General features: G+C 61.7%; 1 protein-coding gene across 1 annotated transcript; it reads right to left on the bottom strand.

Moving 5' to 3' along the window:
- Positions 1 to 324: 324 nt before the first annotated feature.
- ATG2A (autophagy related 2A) lies at positions 325 to 21,014 on the bottom strand. The gene is made up of 41 exons (XM_023738223.1): positions 20,771 to 21,014; positions 18,479 to 18,641; positions 18,218 to 18,370; positions 18,002 to 18,104; positions 17,491 to 17,626; positions 17,220 to 17,318; positions 16,816 to 16,912; positions 16,587 to 16,739; positions 16,361 to 16,501; positions 15,590 to 15,827; positions 15,360 to 15,507; positions 15,158 to 15,250; positions 14,564 to 14,719; positions 14,195 to 14,450; positions 13,841 to 13,937; positions 13,581 to 13,743; positions 12,809 to 12,951; positions 12,611 to 12,732; positions 12,364 to 12,545; positions 11,727 to 11,877; positions 11,412 to 11,611; positions 11,218 to 11,298; positions 10,864 to 10,970; positions 10,690 to 10,782; positions 9,213 to 9,283; positions 8,591 to 8,667; positions 7,849 to 8,013; positions 7,571 to 7,701; positions 7,299 to 7,491; positions 6,508 to 6,716; positions 6,120 to 6,255; positions 4,318 to 4,524; positions 4,011 to 4,112; positions 3,826 to 3,910; positions 3,589 to 3,724; positions 3,392 to 3,464; positions 3,117 to 3,199; positions 2,711 to 2,832; positions 2,414 to 2,568; positions 994 to 1,146; positions 325 to 908 (listed from the first exon to the last, which is right to left on the bottom strand). The coding sequence occupies exons 1-41, from the start codon at positions 20,939 to 20,941 to the stop codon at positions 672 to 674; spliced, it is 5,781 nt and encodes a 1,926-aa protein (XP_023593991.1). The 5' UTR covers positions 20,942 to 21,014; the 3' UTR covers positions 325 to 671.
- Between the last annotated feature and the right edge of the window lie 2,676 nt (positions 21,015 to 23,690).

Raw genomic sequence — 23,690 nt, 5'->3', positions numbered from 1 at the left:
GAAGTGGGCCAGGGCGGCCGCACCCTCGGAGAGCACGGAAGAGCCCAGGGCAGCCCCGGAAAGGGGCCCACCCTGCCCTGCCCTGCCGGGTGAACCGGAAGGGTGTGGCGCCCCCTGGTGGTGAGATAGGAAGTGGGCATGAAGACGCGGAGACTGGGTGGGAGTCAGGCTGAAGCTGGGCAGACGGGCCCACGCAGGTTCACAGGACAAGGGGCTGGTGGTGGGCACAGTTTATTCCACTTCATGCAGACACAGTGACCCACCCGCTCAAGAGGCTTAAAAATAATACACCGAACCACACTGTGTCTGTCCCTCACCTCCCCCCAAGACACAAAAAGACACTTGGCTGCGTGGGGTCGGGTCCGAGAGTCCGAGGGTCCGAGAGCCTCTGTCTGGGGACAAAGCAGCAGTGTGGGCCCAGGTGGCGGTGAGAGGTGTGTCCTTTCTCCCCCACAGGAAAAGTGCAGAGATGGGGCCTGGGCCCCAGGGCAGGGAGGCCCCGCCTCACAGCGATTGGCACCGGGCATGCCAGGCAGAGGTGTCCTTCTGGTGGCCATCCCCTGAAGGGCCAGCCCAGCTGTGGCCTCAGTTCTCAGGAGGCACGGGAGCTGGCAGCACCCCCAGGGCTAGCGGGTGTGCTGGCCAGGGTTGGGGTAGGCAGTGCCCCGTGCTCAGTCTTGGGTCTCCTCGGAGCGCCACTTAAGAGCGTGGTCCTTGTGGGCGTCGGGGAGGATCTGGTTACGCATGCCCCCAAGCAGGTTAGACGTGGCCTCTGTGGCCAGGATGAGCGGCTTCACCACTGTTGGGGGCAGCTGGCGGATCACGCCTCCCACAGCGCCCGTCAGCCCCTTCTGCTCGTGGCCCCGTGACGCCACATCACAGATGGTCTGAGCCGTGTCCAGGATGCCCTGTGGGGGTTAGAGGTCAGTGTTGGGTCTCAGTGAGGGGGTGGGGGAGAAGTTGGGGGCGGGGGCAGGCGCCAGGCCTCGTTACCTCTCGAACCGTGTCGTAGGCCTTGGCCACACCCTCCCGGAGGTCAGCGGGCTGCTGGCCCCTGCGCAGCCTTCGTGCAGAGCGCTTGTCCTGCAGGGAGCGTGAGATAGGTGCCGCGGGGGACAGGATGTCGTACACTGTCTCAGCTGTGGCCTAGGGGGGCACAGGGAGCACCAGGTGAGGGGAACCAGCCCTGGCAGCCACGTTGGCCTCTGGGCCCCACATCAGCCTTGGGGCATGGGGCTGGACCCTGGCCAGTCTCTCAACCTCATCCAGAACCATCCATAGCTGTGCCGTCCCTGGAGACCCTGCTCAGCCTTCCCCATGCTCCTGCCACTCGTCCTCCCCTTCCAAGGCTCCACCCCTCGAGTCAGAGATTCCAGGTGGACTAGGACTCCTGAGGGGATTTTTCGGAATCACGTGCAAAGGAACACGGGTTAAGAAAAAGGCTCAGAAAGCATTAGAGGCTGGAGCTTCCTGGAATTCTTCCCAGAGCCAGGACCCCTCCTCCTCCTGAGTACCCCATCCACGTCCCCCCATGCAGGTTCACACAGTGCCTTGTGGGGGCCACAATGCAGCTTGCCTGAGCCTGACCACGTGGCTGCCTGACCCGCTCCTCACCCGGCTCCAGGGGCAGCCCCAGCAGATACCTGGGATCCCCCACTCACCCCAGGCATCGTCCTGTGCTCGTCTGTCCTCCCTGCACCCACACCATCCACCAGCCTCCCACACGGCTGGAGCTGGCCAGGACCCTCCTACACCCCAGCTTTACACACTCGGGGGCCTTTGGTGCCTGTTCATCCCTCTACCTCTTCTCTGGTGACCCTGCACCCCACCCCTCATGCTGAATTGCAGATCCTAGAATGCACGGTGCCCTCTCTCCGCTGGCCTGCACCCTTATCCCCTACCTGCTATGAACACCCAGCAAACGCATGTCCATCCTTTGGGACTTAGCGTAGGGTCCCCTCCCTGAGCGCCCCCCACCCCACAATGCACCACCTCTCCAATGGCACTCATCACCCAGAACTATAGCTGCTCTCACGACTGGGTCTCCGACAACACCCTGGGGACCACTCTGGGCCTGAAGGAATCAGGGTCAGTCTCAGGGCCTCAGTTTCTTTCTTTGCAGAGTCACCCAAAGCCCCAGCTATGAGCAGGGAGCCACGTGGGCTCTAAAGGCCCGGAGGGAAGCGGCACCGGTGCTCACCCTCCGGCACTGGGGGCCACGTGGACCTCAGGAGCCTGGACCCTGCAGGCTCAGTCCTGGCCCAGCTCTGGGACACACACAGGCCGCCTGTTCTCTCCCCTCCATGACTGTTTCTCGGTCAAATGAGGTCTGGACTGCCCCCTCTCAGCAGAGCTTTGCGGACGGGCTGGCGGGCTGTGGAGCATGGGGATCCGGGCCCTGGCACGCGCTCACCTGGATGGCCTGCACCAGGCGGTTGCTAAGTTCCAGGGCGGCGGAGGCGGTGGATGAGCCGAAAGAGGCGGCCCCTCGCTGCAACCCCCGAATGAGGCGCCCGTCCTTCCGGTACTGCTCAATGGGCAGCCACAGCAGGTCCCGGAAGCCTTGGACTAGTGGGGAGAGGCCTGTCAGAGATGCCCGAGGCTGCCCTGCCCACCGACCCTGCCTCAGGATCCCCTGCCTCCTCCCCACAACAGCTTCTAGGCCACCTGAGAGCAGCGGCAGTTTCCAGAGCACCGACACGACACTCACAGAGCTGGACGACCGAGTGCATGGGGCCCACGCCCCCCAGCAGGCCAGGGAGCTGGTTTTTGCGAATGTCCTGCAGCCACTCATGGAGGGCGTAGCCCAGCACCTTGTCCACGCCCAGGAGCCTGGAGGGAAGGGCGAAGCAGGAGAGCCAGCAAGGGAGTCAGGGGCAGGAGGGCTGACTACCCACTGTGTGGCCCTGGGGCAAGTGCCATGGGCCCCCCTGAACCCCCACAGCCCCACCCAGCGCCAGGCAGAGGGATGATGGTGCTCATCTTACAGAGAACTGAGGCCCCACAACCCCACAAGGGTGGTGACTTGGCCGAGGTCACACAGCCAGTCAGCAACAGCACAAAGGGTGGACTGGGGACCCTGAGGAGAGGCTGGGCTGCCAGGGGTAGGGGCTCACCCGTGCCGGCAGCAGAGCCGCTTCAGCTTCAGCTCGGAGCAGTTGAGCTGGGCCAGGCCGATGAGGAGGCCGGCAAATGTGCCCTGGGGAAGGAGGGGCCAGGCTGGCGTCACGGGGAGCCACTGGAGGCAGGCTCAGCGGCCGACAGTGCTTGGACGCAAGTCCTGGCCCAGAGCCCTGCCATACCTGGACAGAACCGGCCCCCCCCAGGGCCTTCCAGGGTCCCCTGAGAGGGCCTGGCCCACACAGCCATCCTGCCTAGTGGCCCCACTCACCACCTGGTCCATGGTGACATGCTTGCCGTGGTAATCCAGCCAAATGGGCACCTCGGACGTGAAGCGGAACTCCCTGGTGGGACGGTGCGGGAGAGGGTTCCTTGTCACCAACACAGCCTCCCACCACCCAGCACGGCCCCTCGGCCCTCAGCACGGCCTCCCGCCGCCCAGCACGGCCCCCTGGCCCTCAGCCCTACCTGAAGTAGATGGGCTGCTGCTCCAAGGAGGAGGCCCTGCAGCCACCGCCTGAGGTCTCCTGTGGGCCAGTTGTCTCTGTGCCCTTGGGTTGCCCTTCCTGGAGGCTGCTGGGCTGGACGTGGGCCTCGGGGTGAGCTGGGGGGAGGTCACAGACCAGGGATGGGTGGGGACCCAGGCTGGGCGGGAGGCGGGAGGCGGGAGGCCTGGGCCCTCCCCTCCCTGGCCCAGCCTCTCACCCTCAGCCAAGGTCTCTGCCGGGATTATGGGGTTGATGCCGGCAGCCAGGCTGGTGAAAAAGTCCTTCAGGAAAAAGAGGGCATCCTGCAGAGGAGGGTGTGGTGATGTGTCAGGCTTGGGCCTGGAGACAGGGTCCCCTTGGGCTGCCCGTACCTGTCCGCTGAGCCCACACCAAACCACTCACCTGGTCCACATTGAGCCGCAGGGGCATCAGGGAGACACGGAGGCAGCACTCGGGGCCCCCCAGGCTGGTCGTGGGGGCCATGTGCAGCGCTTTGATGGTGAGCTGGGGCAGAGGGCAAGCTCTGGGTGTCTGCTAGCCTCCTGGGTCCCCTTCTGGCCCTACTCTCCCAGTGTGGCCCGCCCCGGCCACCCTCCTCCCAGACCAGGCCCAGGATGACCAGTCCCGCCCAGCCAGAAGCTGCCCAGGTGCGTGTGTGATGCGACCCTTGCCCCTCCTGAGCCCACGAGGACAGACCAGTTCGCCATACCATGTTAGAGTGGGCGCGCCGTGGCATACGCTCGCTTGTGTGCAGGTAGAGGAACTTGTTGATTTGGGAGGAGGCCAGGCGGTCGCGCACCTCGAGCTCCTGCACAATGAACACCTGGCGGGACAGTGGCTGCTCCTCCAGCTCCAGGCCGGGGGCTATGGGGCCTTGCGGGGGCTCCACTGGATACACCTCGTGCTGGAAGCTCACCTTGGGGGATACGAAGGCCTGAGCCAGGGTGGCTGGGCCCAGTGGGGACGCGGGGGAGAGGGGCCCCGGGGGTAGCCTCGGACACTTTTCCTATGCACATCCCCCTCTGAGACCCCACCACTGCCTGGGCACCCTCAGCCACACCTAGCTGCCCCAGAACATCCCCACAGGCATCTCCAATGCTGCCCGGCCCCACAGAACTCAACCTCCTGTGGGTAGGTGAGCCTACCTGGCCCCATTCCCACAGCTGTCCCATCTGCAGGGGGCAGCCTGTCCACCCACTACCCTGAGAACAAACGTTGCTTGCTCCCTCGCCCTCCCACCACTCCAACCCACGTCCACCACCTCTGCTTTCTCAAAATCTCTCTCGAACTCCTCCACGCTTCTTCCACCCCTCCTCTCCCCAACTCGCCCCTGCCTATCCCTTCCAACCCGCTCCCCACACTCCAGAGTGTTTGTCAAACGTGAGCCCACCCACCACATGCCCTGTTCAGAGCCCCCATGGCTTCCGTGAGAACCCCAAACCCCACGCGGCCACTCAGGGCCTGGCCTCTCCCTCCAGACCCATCCTCTGCCCCGAGTTCTGGACACGCTGCCACACGGGCCCTTGAACAAGTGAAGCCCTTTCTCTAGGTCTCTGCCCTGTGGCTCCCTCTCCTTAGGGACAATTCCCTCTTCTCCTCCATGGCTGGCTCCCTCCCGAGTTTTCTCTCATATTGTGTGGGGCCCAAAGGGCACGAACTGTAGCTCCCAACAGCTGGATTCTGTCACCTGCCTCCCGGGAGGCAGACAAACCTGAGCCCAGCACCGGGCAGGGATGGCTGCCAACAGGTGGCCCCACCTGCTCATTTCTCAGGTGGACACCTCGGTGTCATCCTGGGCCGCTCTCCCCATCTCATACACACAGTGCTTCCCACCATCACAGTCTCTCCAGACCCTGACCGTTCCCCTGCTCTGTGGCCACTGCCCTGCTCAGCCACACCAGCCCTCGGCCCTGAAGCAGCCAGAGGGATCCTGGGAGAACCCAAGTCAGATCACGTCTCGCCTCTCATCTCCTCAGAACTCTCCAGGGCTCCCATGTCACTCGAGTAAAAGCCAAAATCGTGTCTGTGGTCTGCAGGGCCCCGCCCAGCCCGGCGCACCGCACCCCTCGCCCCCTCCAGGCTGCCCTCTCACTCAGCTCCAGCCCTGCAGGCTCCTTGCTGTTCCTGAGCCAGGAATGCTCCCAGCTCGCAGCCTACCTCTTCCCTCTGTGGGAAAACTCTCCCCGTCTCGCTTCCTCAGGTCCTTGCTCCAATGGCACCTTTTCCAGGTCTCCCCAGCCCTCCGTGGGCCCACCGTTGCCCTCTCTCTGCTTTCCTTCCCTTCATGCATTTGTCACTACTGGGTGTAGTAGACAGATCTCATTTATGCTTCTGTTCGCCTGTTCTCCCAACTCTGCCACTAGCAACACGCAGGCCTGGTGCGTGGGGTACCAGAAGCTCACCAAACATGCGCTGACTTAGCAAACTGATACAAACTTGCTGAGATGGAAAGAGAGCCCTGTGGCTTCCCTGTCCCTGTCCCCACCTCAGCTGGCCCTGCACCCCGCTCACCTTGCTGAGCTGGATCTCCATGAGGACGTGGTGCTGCCGCCCACTGCCTCCCTGTGTGCGCCACGAGCTCTGGGGCCGGCTGGGGCCGGAGCTGCGGGAAGGGGAGCCCCTGGGGCCCGAGAGGCCAACTTTTGCCCTGGGAAGGGAGACAGGGGACAAGCTGACAGAGGTACCCCTTCCATCTCCTTTCAGCCTGGGTAAGGGACCCAGCTCAGCCCCGGGAGGTGGGTGGGGCAAGGGTGGATGAAGAAATGCAGGCCATGGAGAAGAGGATCTGGCTTAGGTGACCAGGTGCTGAACGGCTGAGTTGGACCAAGCCCAGGCCCCCATCTGTGGGTGGGCATGGCCTCTCTGCCACCAGCTGCCACCCACACCCCCTCCTCCTCACCTGTGGCCGGGGTGGGGGCCAAAGTCTCGGCCGCCATAGAGGTGCCAGACCAGGGAGACCTCGCGAAGCACCACGCGGCTGCTGGGCACTGGGAAGTGGGCGGGCGCCCGCAGCAGGTCCGTGCTGCCCAACGGCCGGGAGAAGTGCCCATCGTGTATGACGATGGGGCCTGGATGCAGCTGCGTCACCACGGGCTCCCCATCTCGGGGCTGCGGTGGGGGGGAGGGGCCCGAGTGAGCAGCCGGGTGCAGACAGTCCCGACCCGGGGCTTGCCCTGTCTCTCCCTCATTGTCACATCGTCCTCCCAGCTTCTGACATGAGATGACCCTCTGGGCCACCATCCCCAGAGCCTGGGTCTGAGTGGCTGTCCAGGAGGACCTCCATGCCCTTGCTCCTGCCCACCCTGGCTCCCTGGGACCTGGCTCCTGCTGGCACGGGACAGAGTTCAGACATTCCCCACTGGCACCTGGTGCCAGAGGTCAGTGCCCTGGAAGCCAGACAGATCTCCTCACCCTGCCACCAACTGCCCCCTGTTCTATCCCCCACATCCCTCTGCCCAGGACACTAGCCTTCCCTCCTCCTCTGCAATGCAGATGCTCTTCAAAGCCTGGGGCCAGGGCTGCCTCCCCAGGGAGGCTCTCCTAGCCCCAGCGTGGACCCAGCACAGAATGGTGACGGCCTGCTGCCTGCCTCGCTCACAGCAAGAGCTCTAGAAGGGCTGGGCTGCCATCACCTGAGCTTCTATCCTGCCCTCCACCCCCGACTCCAGCCTGGGCCAGGCCTCTACACACCGGGATGCCCAGGCCAGGGGCGTCGAGGATGCAGAACTCATCACTGTCCAGGGTGTCTCCATCCACCTCTTCTTCTTTGTCCTCTGACTCAAAGCTGCTGGCGGGGGCCCCAGCAGATGGCAAAGGGGGCTGGGCCCCGCTCCGTTCACCTGGGAACAGGTAGACTGACACGGGTGAGGCCTGAGGGAGGGGGCTGCCTGTGGGAGAGGTCAGTGTCAGCGGAGGCCGGCACATTGTCTGCTTGTGCCCACTGGTCCCCAAGCCCCCACCACCCACCTGATGGCTGGGCCAACTCCCGCAGGCTGCGCCCAGAATCCAGGAGCGCATCGGCCAGGTCCCGCTGGTTGATGAGGGCTGTCTCCACGTGGGGGCAGGAGGGCAGGGAGGCAGGGCTCTCCGCAAGCTGGGCCAGGTGGCGAGGAGAGAGCAGTGAGTGGCGTGAGGCAAGGACAGGCCCCGGGGCTCCCCCAACCCCAGGCCCTGGGAGCCATGACAGGGGAGGGGGCCTGGCCGAGCTCTGGTAGCCTGTGTGGCCAGGCCTCACCTGTACCTTCTGGCCGGCGATCTCCGTGGGGCTGGGGGGCCGGGGTGGGGGGTGCAGGTCGCCCACGTTCATGACGTACTGGAGCAGGTTGAGCAGCAGGGCACAGGAGTCGGCACAGGTGTGCATGTGCACCACGTTGTTGGAGCAGCGCAGCTCAAACAGCGGCTGGCTCTGAGGCGGGCGGGGGAGGGGGGTCAGCGCCGGGCCCACTGCCGCGCCGGCCTGCCCGCTCTGCCCGGGAACCACAGTGTGGGTCTGTCCCCCACACTCCACACCAGCCCTTTCTGAAGGAAAGGATGGTTATTCTGCCCAACAACCCCACTGAACAGGTGAGCAAATCAAGGCCATTGAGTGAAAGGGAGGTAGCCCCGGGATGCCCGGGGAAGCGGGAGCCACCCCCAGGCAAAGGGCTTCTTCACCACACCCCAGTGAGGCAGAGCCTGCTATCCCTATTTCACAGACAAGGATACTGGGGACCCAGGAGAGTGGTCTGACTCCGAGGCCCTGTTTGTCTCCAGGCTGCAGCTGCCCTCTGTGGTGGGGCCAAAACCCATCATTCATTCACTCATTCATTCAGCAAACACACAGGGACACCCTTGATGGCCTGGCCCTGCCCAGAAAGTGACAGGCATCTTCCTGATTATGACCTGTCCCAGGGCTGGAGAGCAGAAGCAAGAAAGCGCTTGGGGAAAGGGTGGCCCTGAAGGCTCCCTCTGGCTCTGGGGACCCGGGGACAGACTGCACTCACCAGTTTGTCCTCGGTGCTCCCCTTCCAGGTTTTGATCACCAGCTCCAGGAGGTCAACGTCCAAGACACAGACATAATCTGCAGCAGAAGGCAGGAGAACGTTCCTGTAGCTTCCTACACCCAGCCTCTGCCCACCACCAAAGGGAGTCTGGGGCTTAGCTGGGCAGAGTCCTTGTGTGTGCACACACGTGGATGGGAGAGTTCCAGGCTTAGCTGGGCAGAGCTCTCGTGTGTGCACATGTGGGGAGAGTCCCAGGGCTTAGCGGGGCAGAGCCCTCGTGTGTGCACACGTGGGTGGGAGAGTCCTGGGGCTTAGCTGGGCAGAGCCCTCGTGTGTGCACACGTGGGGAGAGTCCCAGGCTTAGCTGGGCAGAGCCCTCATGTGTGCACACGTGGGTGGGAGACTCCCGGGGCTTAGCGGGGCAGAGCCCTCATGTACACACACGTGTGGAGAGTCCCGGGGCTTAGCTGGGCAGAGCCCTCGTGTGTGCACACGGGGAGAGTCACAGGCTTAGCTGGGCAGGGCCCTCATGTATGCACACACGTGGGTGGGTGCTAAGGGCCCAGCCAACTGCTGGTTGAGGGCAGCTGGCTGCTCTGGGTGTCGTGGGGTCCCTGCCCACCTCGCCGGAGATCCAAGGCCTCCACCTCACACTTGTCGGACAGGTACAAGGCAGAGTTGTCGAGGATGAACCTGGTGGGGAACAGGGCTGAGAAGGGCCCAGAGCCACAGCACGCTGGGACTCCCAGAGGCAGGGAGAGCTGGCAAGGGACCCCTGAAGGCCCCAAGCCCACAAGAAACTATGCAATGGTCCTTCTTGGGCCTCAGTGTTCTTGTCTGTACAATGGGAAGAACGGGCCCAGTATCCAATACACAGGCCCATAAGCAGTAAGCACTAAGTGCATGTAGGTTTGGCATGGGGCGACACTTAGAGTTCCCAAAGTTCTTCCAGCTCCACTGCCTCATCTGGGCCTCACAACAGCCCTGGGAGGAGCGTATCCTACCCCCCACCACAACATTTACTGTTTTTTTTAAAAAATAAGTTCTTATTTTAACAGTAACATAATACAAACTCCTTTAAGGTATTTTAGAAAGCAGCAATAAAAAAGAAAATTAAAATCACTCAGAGTCCCTAACCCCAAATTCTAAGAAAATCACCCTACACGTCTCCTTCCAGACTCTTCTACACAGCTACACACAGAGGTGTATGCAGACACTCCCTTGGACACACCTTTTGTTAACTTATGTCATTCTGCAGTTTTCTACTAAACACGGTACTATGGCATTTTCCCACGGTCTTCAACGTTTTTCTTCGCTTGACTTTAGCGACTGTGCAGTATTCCACCCACTGGGTGGGTTGTATTTATTATTTGCTCGCGTTAAAATTTGGGGGCATTTAGGTAAACTGTTTATACGGAGTCCTGGTGGCACAGTGGTGAAATGCTCATCTGTTAACCGAAAGGTCAGCAGTTCAAACCACCAGCCGCTCCGCAGCAGTCTGCTTCCGTAAAGATTACAGCCTTGGAAACACTGTAGGGCAGTTCTATTCTGTCCTATAAGGTCGCTGTAGGTCAGAATCAACTCGACGGCAAGGGGTAAGTTCTGACTGTTTTAAACTCTACTACCAGTACCAGTTGCAATCGAGTGGACTTCAACTCATAGTGACACATGGATGTCAGAGTAGAACTGTGCTCGATAGGGTTTTCAATGGCTGCTTTTTTGGCAGTAGATTGCCACGCCTTTCTTCCGAGACCTCTTAGCAGTTGAGTGCGTTAACCATGTGCACCACCCAAGGACTCCAAATTATACTACAGAGGCATGTTCCACCTCTCTTATCCTCGTATCCTTAGGACAGCCCCCAGAAACGAGAAACCAGAGACAACCAACGCTTTTTCTGGCTCTGTTTTGAAGGGTCCAGCTGCCTTCCAGGAAGGCGGAACCCATTCGCATTCCTGGGGAAGGGCTACCACCCGGATATGCAGGAAGGCTTGGAGAGAGGCCCAAGGGCACACAGCAGTGAGGCAGCAAGCCTGGGGCAGTGGCTGCTATAGCCTCGCTGGGGCTGGGCTAGGCCAAGAGCGTGCGGGCAGCCTGCTTACCTGAGCAGGAAGGTAGAAGTGTCCATGATGATGTTGCTGGAGAGCGTGAAAGTCTCGGCGGTGATGAGGACACGCACAGGGAGGTAGAGCGGCCTGGGGGTCACACTTGGGCTGGAGCAGGCTCCTTAATCCTGAGAGCCTGCCCCCAGCCCCCAGCTGGCCTAGCCCGGGTACCTGTAGTCCACAGCGCAGGAGAACAGATGTGTGTGCAGGACCGTGATGACCGTCGGGGGTAGGTAGCCGAGCACTGGGTCATCCAGCACGTCTAAGAACTCCAGAAGCTTTGGGGGCCAGGGCAGGAAGGACATGAGGAGAAGGTAGCCTCGTCCCCTTCCAACACCTGCCTGCCCTAACCCTGCTTGGGCCCCACCTGCCACACAGCAACACAGCCCCACTGCCCGTCAGCTGCCCACCACACCCCTGGCCAGGCTCCAGCCCAAGGCCAGCTCTAGCTCAGTCTGTGCCCCTCAGGGTGGCCTCCTCCCAGCCAGAGGTCCTGCCCAGCCACGCCAGAAGCCCAGGGCTCACCTGCGAGTGCCAGCTCTGCTCGGGAGGGGACACACAGTGGCGCAGGGTGGCTCTGTGCAATCGCAGCGTCACTAGGAACTCCTGGGCGGGGGCGGGGGGGAAGGTGCAGTCAGGGCAATGGGGTCGCCCTGCCACACTCCAGGGAAGCAGTTGCCCTTGCTGAGTGGGTGGGCGGCGAGCAGGGACAGCCATACCTTGACGTTCTTGCGGGGGTCCAGGTGGATGCGTACCGCGGTAGACAGCATGTGGGGGGCCCGGCCCTGGCCCTTTTGGGCCGAGGTGCCCTGCTCGATCACCCCTTCCTCCGAGGGGTAGATGGTGGGGGTCAGATGGGCCGGGGGTGTGAAGCTGGGCACTTCCAGGCTACTGGGCAGCAGGTAGTCATCCATGGCCGCTGGGGAGGGAGCTGGTGAGCCCCTGCCGGGCCAGCCAGCCCCACCAGCCAGGGCCGCCTCCCTCCCGAAAGTCCCCTGCCCTGACCAGGGACCCTCAGCCCCCAGCCCTCACACCTTGGTGGTAGAGCGTCGCCTTCTCGGCTTCCAGGCAGAAGTAGCTGAGCCCCGGCTGGCCAAGGTGCTGGGAGACGCTGAAGAGAGTGCTGTGCTCCAAGTCCAGGACCAGCTCCCCATGAGTGGCCTCAAGCTGCTGCCCACCCTCGCCCTGTGGACAGAGCACCGGCCTGGCCAGCTGGCTCAGCAGCTCCCAGGCCCTCAGTGTATGAGGGGCTGCGTGGAGCCCTGGCCTGACTAGGGTCAGCTCCAGCCTCAACCAGACTCCGTGGGAGGCCCTCGGCAGCACCTCCCTCTTGCCAAATGGGGGTAGAACAACGCCTGCCCCACCTGCCTCATGGGGACCAAACGATGATCACTCCAACCCCAGGGCTAGCACAGTGCTGACACATAGCAGGCGCTAACGAGTGGGTTACAGATGGGATGTGTGGGCTGCAGGGGGCGGGGGCTGCTGCCGGCTGGACAGGCAGCCTGCCCAGGCCCGTGTTCCTGCCCTCCCGACTGGAGCTGCTCACACCATCTTGCTCTCCTGTCAGTGGGGGCGCTGGAGTTAGGGGCTCCCCCAACCCAGGGCTTCCTCTCCTCCCGGCGGCCCGGGAGGCAGGCCCAGGCATCTGTCAGAGGAACGCTTGCTCACCTTGCTCTCACAGAGGGCAGTGACCCGGCCCTTCAGCACTGTCACCAGAGCAGAGAAGGTACTCTGGGAGTGTGGGCTCGGGGGCTCAGGGGCGGGGGCCTGGGGGGTGGCCGGTGCCCCCACTGAGAAGAAGTGGGCATCCTCGTCCTCTGAGTCTGAGTCTGGGGGGAGATGAAGGCAGTGGAGTGGGAAAGAGATCTGGGGATCCCTGGGTCCCAAGCTCCCTGGCCCCACCGTGGCACCCCCATACCCAGCTTGAAGGCTGACTTGCACATCTTGAAGGGGCTTGGGAAGCCAGGGGGGTGCGCGGTGGGGCCAGGTGTGGGGAGCAGGTTGGCAGGCTCCCACATGAGCAGGTCGTTGTTGATCCTGAGATGGGTGGGGGGATGGGTGAGCGAGGCCAGGCCGGCCCCTTGCCCCCACCCCACGTGCCCCGTGTCCCCACCTGTTATAGATGCTCTCATAGATCTCCTTGCTGGGCAGGAAGATGTGGGTGCTGGGCAGGGTCACTTCCAGGCTGCAGCGCGACAGTGCCAGGGTCCGGCTCTGGAATGCTCTCATCTCGTCAGGGTCTCCAGGAATCACCATCTGGACATGGAGTAGGGAACCAGAACTTCAGCGGGAGGAGATGTGGAGCTGACGTCAGGCTCCAGAATCAGAGAGGCCCAGGCTTTCGTCCTGCCCCCCGGTGCTGGGGATGTGGACCGGCCTCACGTGTAGTGCTGACTGCACACCATCCCTGTGCTGAGGGCGTCAAGTTCACTGCTTCTTTAGTCTTCATGACAGCCCTGAGACACAGATCTTTACACCCATTTTACAGACGAAGAAACTGAGCACCAAGAAGTTAGGTAACACCCCAAAATGACAGAGCCAGAGAGTGCAGGGCTGGGCTCAAACCTTCATGCCCCTCACACAATCCGAACCACCTTCAAACAACAGGATCCCGAGGCCCCAGTGTACACTGTCCACAAAGGGCAAAGGAAGGACGGGGTCCTGAGAGTCCCGACCAACGACCCTGCTCTCCCAGGGGCCTCCCCTCACCAGTGTGCCGATTCGTTGCCCTGTGAGCAGAAGTTTCTGAAACCTACTGACCCAAAACCGTGGAAGAGAAGAAATCCACTGTGCCCCTCCAGGTGGTCCTGCTCCCAGCCCACAGCCACACAGGTGGCTCCCCGGGCAGAGCTGGAGGCCCAGGGATGAGGCAGGGCGGGCCTCACCTCCTCGGTCTCATACATGGTCCTCTTGGAGGAGAAGGGCGAGGGCTCAGGCTCCCGCAGCTCACATGGGCTCTCGAACGCTGACGCCTCCAGCTCCTCCCCCTTGTCCAGCGCCATCTCCCACTGTGTGCTGCTGTGCTGCGGGTTCAGGGTCACCACTACCCTGCTGGGGCACAGGCCTGTCACTGGCCTGCAGGGCCTCCCACTGCCCCCACAGCAGAGCCCCCCTCCTGGCCACCCCTCTGGGAGCAGCCACTTACTGGGGCAGGAAGTACTTGCGCCCAGGGCCTCTGGGATCCAGGGCTTTGGAGACGCGCAGGCAGGGGATGGGTGGCTTCTCTCCATCTTCATAGGTGCCTGGGGGGACAGGGAAGGGTGCTCACCACTGCCTCCTTCCATGCCAGGTCGGGGTGGTGTAAGGCTGAACCCACAGTGGTGAGTGCTCTTCACACAGACCTGTGCCCCCTCCCAGCCCACGGTCTGCAGTGGCCCAGGGACAAACGGACGCTCTACCCACTGCCCAGAGGAGCCAGGCGAGGGTGGTCCCCCCAGTGGGATTCAGGACCCCAGTGGCCTGGCCCCTGGCCCAGGTGTTGTCCCCAGCTGGCTCTTACCGTGCAGGTCGGAGCAGGTGAGTTCCAGGCGGGTGGCGGCAGGAGGGCCAGGTCCACTGCTCAGCTCCGACCGGAACTGGGGCTCACTCAGCTCCAGCCGCAGCTGCTCGGCCCGCACAGCCCGGCCAGCCCAGGGGTCCCGCTCAGGCCGCAGGTCAGCGATGGGGAAGCGCAGCTGCAGTGTGGCCCGGGGTGCCGAGAGCCACACCACTGTCCGTGTCTGCTGCTCAGCTGCCACCGCAGGCAGGGACTCTGTCTGTGGGAGGGTGGGCGTGGGGGTCAGAGCTGCCTGCCAGGGCCCCCCTGCACTGTGGTCAAGAGCCAGAGGACCTGTACCCTACCCTCGCCCGGCACTGCTGGGCATCTCACCATCAGGCCGGTGGGCGGCTCAGGGGGCATGGTGGCCAGGCACAGCAGGGCAGCAAGCCGGTCCAGGGCCCCCAGCTCTACATCTGCCTGGAAGTCCGCCAGCTCCAGGGCCAGCTCCGAGTGGCAGTGGCAGGCGGCCTGGTGCCGGGGTCGGCTCTGTGCATGAGGGTGCTCAGGTCAGCGAGGGTTGAGGAGTGGGGGAGGGCAGGGTGGGAAGGGGTGCCCCTGAGCAAACACAGACACAAACACAGAGCCCTCCCAGGTAGCAGGGAGAAGGGGGACCCAGGAGGGGCTGGAAGCTCCTCAGCACCCTGTCTGATGCAGACAACCTCGCTGGTTTCTTTATTGAGAGGACTCTTCACTTACAGCCTTGGAGGCCAAGCAGGGGTTGGACAAGGAGGCCAGCATGGACCAGGGCACAGGGGTGCTACAGAAACGTGCCAGGGCCCATGGGAATGAGAGTTTGGTCTGCGTGGAGCACAGGTAAGGGGGACAGGGGTGGGGAGCAGAGCAGAGGGTGGCAGGGGCCCGGGTGGGGGCCGCCCAGGATAGGAAGTGACTGACAGACACCAGGCCTGGAGTGGAGGGGGTCACCTTGGGCACCCGGCGCAGGGTCTGTGTGTAGCGCAGGTGGGCGCAGGGCCGAGCGGAGGCCTGGGAGCCCAGGCTGCTGGGGAAGCTCAGGACCTGGGACAGGACAGGGAGGTGGGCAGGGTCCCAGTGAGGCTGCGGCCTGGACCTGCCCACCTCCCACCCGCCTCCAGGCCCTGCTGTGCGCACCCTCGCCTGCCCTCACCTCCGTGTACTCAGGCTCTGAGGCGCCTCTGGGCCACAGGCACTCTAGCACCTCGAGCTGCCCAAAGCACACTTCCGTGCTGGTAGTCCGGCGGCCCCTGATGCCCGTCCGGAGCTCCCAAGACAGCTGTACAGCCGTACCCGTTAGCCTATGGGACAGAAGACAGGCATCAGAGGGCGGGCTTGGGGGGCTCGGGTGTCTCTCCTCAGGCCCCAGCCTCGGGCTTGTACCGGACGTGGCTACAGGGACAGGCCTTCTGGAAACGCGGCCGGAGGTGTTGGAAGTCGCGGGAGCCGAAGGGCCCATCCTTGGCGACATCAAACTCGGCAAAAAAGCGGGTGGTGAGATCAGGTGGTCCGGTGTCCGGGGCGGACGTTTGAAGCAAGGTCAGTGTCACGCCCCCCAGGGTCATCTTCAGCAGCGAATCGGGGCGCAGGGTGTCCGGGAGGGGCGTGGGGGCCACCTTGCCTAAGGGGACAGAGGCTTCACCAGGGGCTCCCCAGAGCTCTTAGGCACCCCAGGTAGGGTGATGGTTGACGCCGGGCTGCGGGATGGGAGAAGCCCTGGCCCGCTGGACTGTGGTGGGCTGAGCCTGCCCCACTGTGTGGCTCTGGCGGGGGCCTGGACAGGCAAGGGACTCAGAACCTTGAGCACCTATGGCAGGCGCTCTGTCCAGGCTCAGTTTAACCCCTCGAGGTTGCTGGGAGAACTGGACGTGACAAAGCAGAGAAGACCCTCAGCCCAGGTCCCAACACAGTGAGTGCTCAGAATATGCGGCCCGGCGAGATCAAAAGACCTTATTGTCCCCTTTACTGAAGGGGAAACGGAGTCTCAGAGCATGTGATGGGCCCCTGAGCACTCTGGCTCTGTCCACGGCATCACCAGAGAGCCACGTCACTGGTAGTGGACTCCAGGCATCCCAGAGGCCTCCCCCATAACACACAGCGAGGCCTCGTCCAGCCCTTCCTGCCCTGGACCACCACCCCACGGGCCCGACTCACTGGCTGGGCGGGCCTGGGCCGAGAGCCGGCGGGGGGCCATGTTACTGTACACAGAGGAGCTCAGGTCCACGTCGGAGAGTGAGAGCTCAGAGAGGGCGGAGGTCACGCTGCTTGTCAGGCCAGCCATGGAGAAGAAGAGGTCTGCGGGCGAGGGCGAGGGTGTCAGGGCGCTGGGCTCAGCACCACCATAGCCACCTGCCACACCCGGGTCTGGCCCCACACCCACCAGTGCTGTCCAGGTTGACAAGGGGGTCTAGGCTCAGGGGCTCGGCCCCGGCCCCTGCCTGCAGCTGCTGGTTCAGGTCCTGCTCAATCAGCCACAGGTCCTCGACACCCAGTGGGCGGCTCTTGTTCAGCTTGTCAGCCAGGCCCTCGGGGTCTGCAGGAGGGCACTTTAGTCCAGCTGGCCCACCCCACCTTGGCAGCCCCACCCCTGGAACACCCAGAGGCCTCACCTGCAAGGCTCATGGCACCAAACAGTTCCTGGAGCTGCTGGAGCTGCCGCGGGGTCAGGAGCAGGTGCAGGGAGCCCAGCTGTCCAGCCACCTCCAGCTGGGGGGACAGGGGATGGCAATGGAGCCTGCACAGGCCACCCAGGCCTTCTGCAAGCCACCAGCCACCTGCCCTCCCGCTAGGGAGGCTGGATGCCTGTTGCCAGGTCAAGCTCTGCCACTAACTTGCTGTGTGACCCTAGCCATAAAACTTGACCTCTCTGAGCTTGTTTCTCCAGCTGCCAAGGGGCAGTAATTCCCCCCACTCAGTGCCCTCCCCACCCCCACCGACCTAGGCAAGATCTGCACTGCTGAGGGGAAGCCTAAGACCTGGCACACGCCTTCCTCCCACGAGCCTGGGGGCCCACCTTGGGGCCTGGAAAAGCCTCGTTCTGCTTCAGCTTCACTGTCAGCTCCATGTACCCTGAGCAGCTGCCAATCTGCAAAGGGGGCTTTGGGGGCTCTTCCTGGGAGGCAAGAGGATATGGGAGAGAGTCGACAAAATGGAGTCAGTGATGGCAGGTGATCAGAAGGGATGAGGGAGTCCAAGGGGTCAAAGACCAGACAGGACAGGGATTAGAAGAAGCAGAGGACTATGGGAGCAGGCAAGTTGGAGAGCCCGGGAATCAGGCCTCCCACCTGTGGGGGCAGTTCCTCGAAGTGCAGGCGGACCCCCGCCAGCTGCAGCAGCTTGTGGAGGAAAGCAGGCGGCTGGTGCACATCCACTGGGGGTGCTTGGCTTGGGTCCCGCACGGCCTCATCACAGTACTCCAGCCTGGAGAGGGAAAAACTCAGCTCTTCCCCAGCCCCGCAGCCCTGAAACACCTCTCTCCAGACACTGTTCTGTCTGGGGGCTTGGGGTCAGGGCACCTGCAGAGTCTGCCCCTCACACTCAGCGGTCCTGGGCCACCCACCCAGCTTGGGGCTCAGGCCAGCCCTTGCTCCTCAGACTCCCAGTGCCTAACCCCCCCCCCGGGGGCCCCAGCCACCACTCTAGGTTCACGACACAGCCACAGCCCCCACCCTGGAGTTCCACCCAGACCTGCCCTCCACTTCCCAGGATCCTAGGCTCAGGGTGGGGGCAGGGCCATTCTGCAGCCCCCACAGCCCCTTCTCATCATGCCAGCCACCCAGCCCAGCTGGCACCTACCTCTGCACGAGGACCTCCACTGCCATGCCACGTTCCTGGTCCCCCAGCGTGTGCTCTACCCTCACGATGGTCTCCAGGAAAGTTACCTTGATCCTCCGCAGCACTGAGGGGCGAGGGGGCAGGTCTCAGGGTCAGACAGAGCAGCGGCGGGGTGGGACTTGCTGTGCCCTGGGGCCCCGTCCTGGGGCCATGGGGGTGGGAGGCAGGGCCACTCACCAGTCTCGATGGTCTGGGCGAACATCTCTAGCCCCTCCAGGGGCTGGGGCAACTCCGAGGGCTCGGGCAGCCCATCCCGCAGGCACTCCTGGGCCAACTGCAGGCTCGTGCTCATGCACGAAGCCCAGCTCTGGGAGTCGGCCGCCCCTGGGCCTGTGGGTGGAAGAGGGGCTCAGGGCAGGCAGGCCCATCAGCTCCCGGCAGCCCAGGCCTCTCCCCGTTTGCCACCCCCCTCACTGTGCCCTGTCCTCCCGCCCTGACCTGGGCCCTGGCGGGGCTTCAGGGTGAGCTGGAGGCCGGACACGAGCACAGTGCAGTGGTCGGTGAGCAGCGCGGCCCAGGGCACGGCCACCTCGATGGAGCCCACGAAACCTTCCACCAGCTCCAGCGGCGACGCCATCGACTCTAGCACCTCGTTCACAGACTGGGAGTGGGAGGGGCAGAGCTGGCTCAGAGAAGCCCCAGAGCTGGCTATCTCTCTGGCTGCTGCCCCCCTCCTCCTGGCTTCCCCTGCCACCTGTGTCCACGCCGACCCCTCAAACAAGCCCGATCTTTCAAGCTAGCTCGCATCTTTCCTTCTCCACTCATTTCAGAAATACTGCCTGAGCACCTTCTACGTGCTGGACACCGAGGTTATGCAAGTACGTAAAACATCTGCATCCCCCCTCAGGGGTCAGAGTGTACGAGGAGGGGAAAGGGTGCTTGGGAGGCGGGGTGGGGCCCCTAACCCAGCCTGGGCAGTCAGTGCGGGGAGCTGAAGGATGAAGAGAGGAAGCCAGGCAGAGGAGCTGCACGGTGGTGTTCCAGGCCGGGCAGAGAGCACGGCGGCACCCCCTGCCCCGTTCACTCTGGGCTAGGGCACAGAGCTCAAGCGGGAAGAGTGCATACGAGGCAGGCAGGGGGCTGACCTGTACCCCTCTCTGGGGCACAAGGTTGAGCCTCTAGTTAAAATGTCTGTTGGAGTCGGACCCCCTGCCTCCTATGTGTGAGCCCAGTGGCACCGTGGGGTATCACCCAGAGGGGACCTCAGTGAACACCGGGTGGATCTGTGAATAAATAAACACACGCAGGGCCAGATGGTCCCTTGGGATCAAGTCCAAATTCCTCACCCACAGATTCAGATTGGGAAACTGAGGCCTAGAGAGGGGACGTGACTAAGAAAAGTCTAGTCACCAGTGTACTGAGAGGACTGAGACAGGGACCCAGGCCCTTCTCCTCGTCCCCTCCTAGGCTCCCCAGACATTGGCTTCTGGGGTCTTCAAGATGGGGGCTGCAGGCCAAGGAGCTGGGGGCTGGGACTAGTTATCAAGAAAGCTCCTGTGTTCCACCTGGGCCCAGCGGCTCCCCAGAGGCCAGCCGGAAGGTGGCCTAACTAGGAGCCAATTCAGTCCTCAACTGGGCACGGCAGGGCAGGGTGGGAGTGTTTTGGGAAGCAGAAAGGGACAGGCCAGAGGTCTTTCTGGCCAGTCTAAGAGACTGAGGTCAGAGGTCAGAGAAGCCCCCTGCCCTGGAATTCACAGCTAAGAGGCTCCTGGGAGCTGCCCCCAACTCAGGGCTCCCTCACCCACATTTGCTCAGGAAGGCCTGGCCAACCCCCAAAGCCCAGCTCCTCCTACCCAGAGTTGCAGGCCTCCTCATGCCTGGCCACCATGTGACCCGTCCTGAGGCCAGCACCCCCGTCCTCCGTCTGCCTAGCCAGAAGACTGTGAAGCTCCTGACCCCAAGCCTACCCCAGCTGCTCTGATCAGGAGGGTTGCCCCAGTGCCAGCCCTGGGCTGGGGCCTCTAATTGGTGGCTCCTTTGCAACTTGCCGTGAGTCACAGCCCCTCACCATCCACAGCCGCAGGCCTCTGACCCAGACTTATGTCTCCTGGCCACCCAAGCATCTCCTTTGGCCTCCTCCTGACCAGAGGCCACGCCTCTCCGCTTCCTGAGGGCTCCCCTCTAGGCCTGGATGCTGACCCCCAACTCCCTCCCTCAACCCCGTGTCTCCGGCCTGCTCTCCCCAAAGCAGGAAGCAGACAGCCAACCTTCACACTAGGTGTTGATCAACATGGGAGCTGACGTGCTTGTTGACATCCACATCCGGAGGGAACCCCACCCACCCGGCCCCCGGGATCACAGGGTCAGGAGGTCAGGGCACTTTTCCCACAGGTGCCCCCCCCCAGGCTCCAGAACCCTGCCAGCCTGCCCTGCTCAGCTGCCTCTGCCACTGGGCCCCAATTCCTCAGCTCCCTCCTTGTGCCCTCCTCAATCCAGCCCCTAAACTCGATGTGCCTTTTCTGGCACTCTCCAGACAAGTGACGTCCCCCTCCCCAGCCTCAGTTTCTCCTCCTGTGAAGTGGGGGCAAGGACCCCTTCCGGCCCAGCTTCTGGCTCTCTGGGATGGACTTGGGGAGGCCAGCCAGGGACCCTGACACCCGGAAAAGGCCGGACTTCCCGGCCTCGAGGCGCCCCGGGCCTGATCCTCCTGCCCAGCCCGTATCGACAGGGGCCTCAGGTCGCTGTACTCCCGCCCCCAGTGCTCTCCCGGGCTCAGGACTGGCTCCTTACCCAGGTCTCCAGGTGGATATCCCGCAGGGCCACGCTGCCCTTGTACAGATCGAGGCTCAGCTGATCCAGGCTGAGGTGCTCCTGGAAGAAGTGACCCAAGTAGTGTTGCAGGAGGTAGCGGCAGACCCGTTCTTTGACACAGTTCGACCATGGCCACAGCCATCGTGACATCTCGTAGACAGCCTAGCCCGGGCCGCCTCCGCCCTCCGCCCGCCCGCGAACCCTGTCCGGCTGCGCTGTTCACCAGAGCCCCCGGCTCTCCCCGCCGCTTCTCTAGGCGCCAGGCCGCGCCCCCGGGCCCCTCCAGCCACGCCCCCCGCGCTCACTGTCATTGGCCATTGCAAAGGGAGAGGCCTACTGATTGGCCGCTGGGGGCGGAGCCTTTGAGCGCGAAAAAGGGACTGGGCTCTCAGCATGATATAGTGCTCCCAATCATGATTTACGCTTGCGTAAAAGTATCGTGTGGGCGGACCTTTAACCTTCGTTTACAAACTCTGGGAAGGCTGTTGCTCTAGGTGCCAGTCCTACAAAGGAATGCGCATGTGCTGGTTCGTCCTACTACTTTCGGTAGTTGGAAAGAATTTAAAGGGACAGTGTCCCGTCAAACTTCGTTGAAAGCTTCCCCGAGGAATAAAGCCATTGTGAGTTCCGCAGCCTGTAACTGTGGAAATAATTCAGCCAATAAACATTTGCTTGTTACACAACGCCTGACCGTCCTTTATCTCATTAATCCTCACAACACTCCCTCGGGTAGGGCTCATTGTCACCAGGTTACCTAGGTTGCCGAGAACCCGTGACCTAGGAGGTCTTCAGCCCACTCCCTGCCACAGAATCTCAACGGGAGATTAACTGACCCTCCCTTCTCCCTGCAGTTGGTCAGGCCTGGGGCCCTCTTTGGAATAATAAGACCAGCTTCTCATATTTCTAATCCTAAAATCAATAAAGAATGGGTTCCTATTCCCTGGAGCATGGATTTGTTGTTTTCTGCACAGCCCTTGAGCTAGGAATGGCTTTAACATCTTTAAATGGTTGGAAAAGAAAGAAAAGAAAATTTCATGACACTTGAAAATTCTATGCAATTCAAATGTCCGTGTCCATAAATAAAGTTTTGGTGGAACCCAGCCACATCCCTTGGTTTAAGTATCGTCTAGGGCTGCTGTTTTGCTGTATGGCAGAGTTGGGTACTTCAGACAGAGGCTGCGCAAAGCCTAAAATACTTATTATCTGGCCCTTTACAGAAAAAGTTTGCCGACTCCTGCTTTACAAGGTTGGCCACACAAAACCTTGTGCATCATGGATGATTTACGGAAGATCCAAGACAACTGTGGTTCTGTCTTAACCTTGCTCCAGTCCCAGCCCTGGGTGGCCTTGGGCACATCACAGCTCCTCTGTGAGCCTCAGTGTTATCCCCTGTAACCTGGGGTTGCAGGAGTAGGGGGAAGAAACTGTGGAACAGCCTCTATGGGAATTTCAGGAAACACTGGGAAGGCCCCAGGCAGGGAGGCAGGCAGTTATGATGGCCTCTCAGAAAATGCTTGTGGTATGAATCTAGAGATCTGTCTGTTACCCATGACAAGCCAGAGGCAGTGTATTCATCAAATGCTTATTAGATTAATAATAATAAAAATAATACCAAAATCAAACCAAACCTGCCCCTCACCAGACGCTCACGAGGGAGGCACTACTAACATCCCCATTTTACGGAAGAGAAAACGGTGAGGCCTCATGCCTGAGTGCCTGTGGAGCAAGCACATGAGCCAGCACTTTTCCTCCTTGTCTCCTTCTAGAGAAAGGAAGTGGGGACGGAAGGGTGTATTCTTTGGGGGTCCAGGAAAAGTTGTCCTTGTGTGCAGTCTAGGAGAGGGTGACCATTCCCTGTGGTGGGAATGGGGTATACCAGTGAAAGACTGGGGACCTGGACCATGCCCAATTTCCAGGCCCCCAGTGCCCCCTCAATGAGGTGGACTCCAGGGTCAGGCTGTAACTTGATGACTGGTACATCTGTCTCTTAGGAGTTGGTGCCTGTGAGTCCACTCCTGAGCCCGAATCTCTCTATTGACAGGACACAGAGCAGTGTCTGCAACAAAGCAAAGGATTAAACCAGAGATGGGAGGGGGCACCAGGGTCCTTCCTGCCGCCTCCCCCAGACAATTCCTTCATCTTAGGAGCCTCCGTCACAAGCTGCACAGAAAACCAACTCTAAAGACATAGTCATTCCCCAGCCTAGCTCAGGGCTCGGAGTAGGAGCAGAATGAAGCAATAAAAAACATGGACAGGGTAAAGGGAACAATATTCTCTTGGGAGGGAAGGTAGTGTTGGCAACCTCACAGGGGTGTTTCTAGGATTAAGTCTCAGGCTCCCTTTCGGCCCATCCAGCTCTGCACCCAGCAGCTCCAACAAATAAACCAGTGCTGCATACTGCAGTGTTGTTGTCAGCTGCTGTCCAATTGGCCCCAACTCACGGTGACCTCATGGACAACAGAAGCAAACACCGCCCAGTCCTGCACCGTCCCCAAGATTGGTTGCAGATCAGACAGCTGTGATCCACAGGGTTTTCCTTGGCTAATTTTTGGAAAGGTGTGTGTCAGGGTTGTATCCTTTCACCATACTTACAGGCAAATAATCCAAGAAGCTGGACTATGTGAAGAAGAACAGGGCCTCAGGACTGGAGGCAGGCTCATTAACAACCCGCATTATGCAGATGACATAACCTTGCTTCCTGAAAGTGAAGAGAACTTGAAGCACTTACGGATGAAAATCAAAGACCACAGCCTTCAGTACGGATTACACCTCAACATAAAGAAAACAAAAACCCTCACAACTAGACCAATAAGCAACATCATGATAAACGGAGAAAAGATTGAAGTTGTCAAGGATTTCATTTTACTTGGATCCACAATCAATGCCCATGGAAGCAGCA

Source organism: Trichechus manatus, unplaced genomic scaffold, assembly GCF_000243295.1.
Source record: "Trichechus manatus latirostris isolate Lorelei unplaced genomic scaffold, TriManLat1.0 scaffold00113, whole genome shotgun sequence".
NCBI classification, from domain to species: domain Eukaryota; kingdom Metazoa; phylum Chordata; class Mammalia; order Sirenia; family Trichechidae; genus Trichechus; species Trichechus manatus.
Note: the sequence above shows the minus strand (reverse complement) of the source record. Positions and strands in the feature narration are given on the sequence as shown.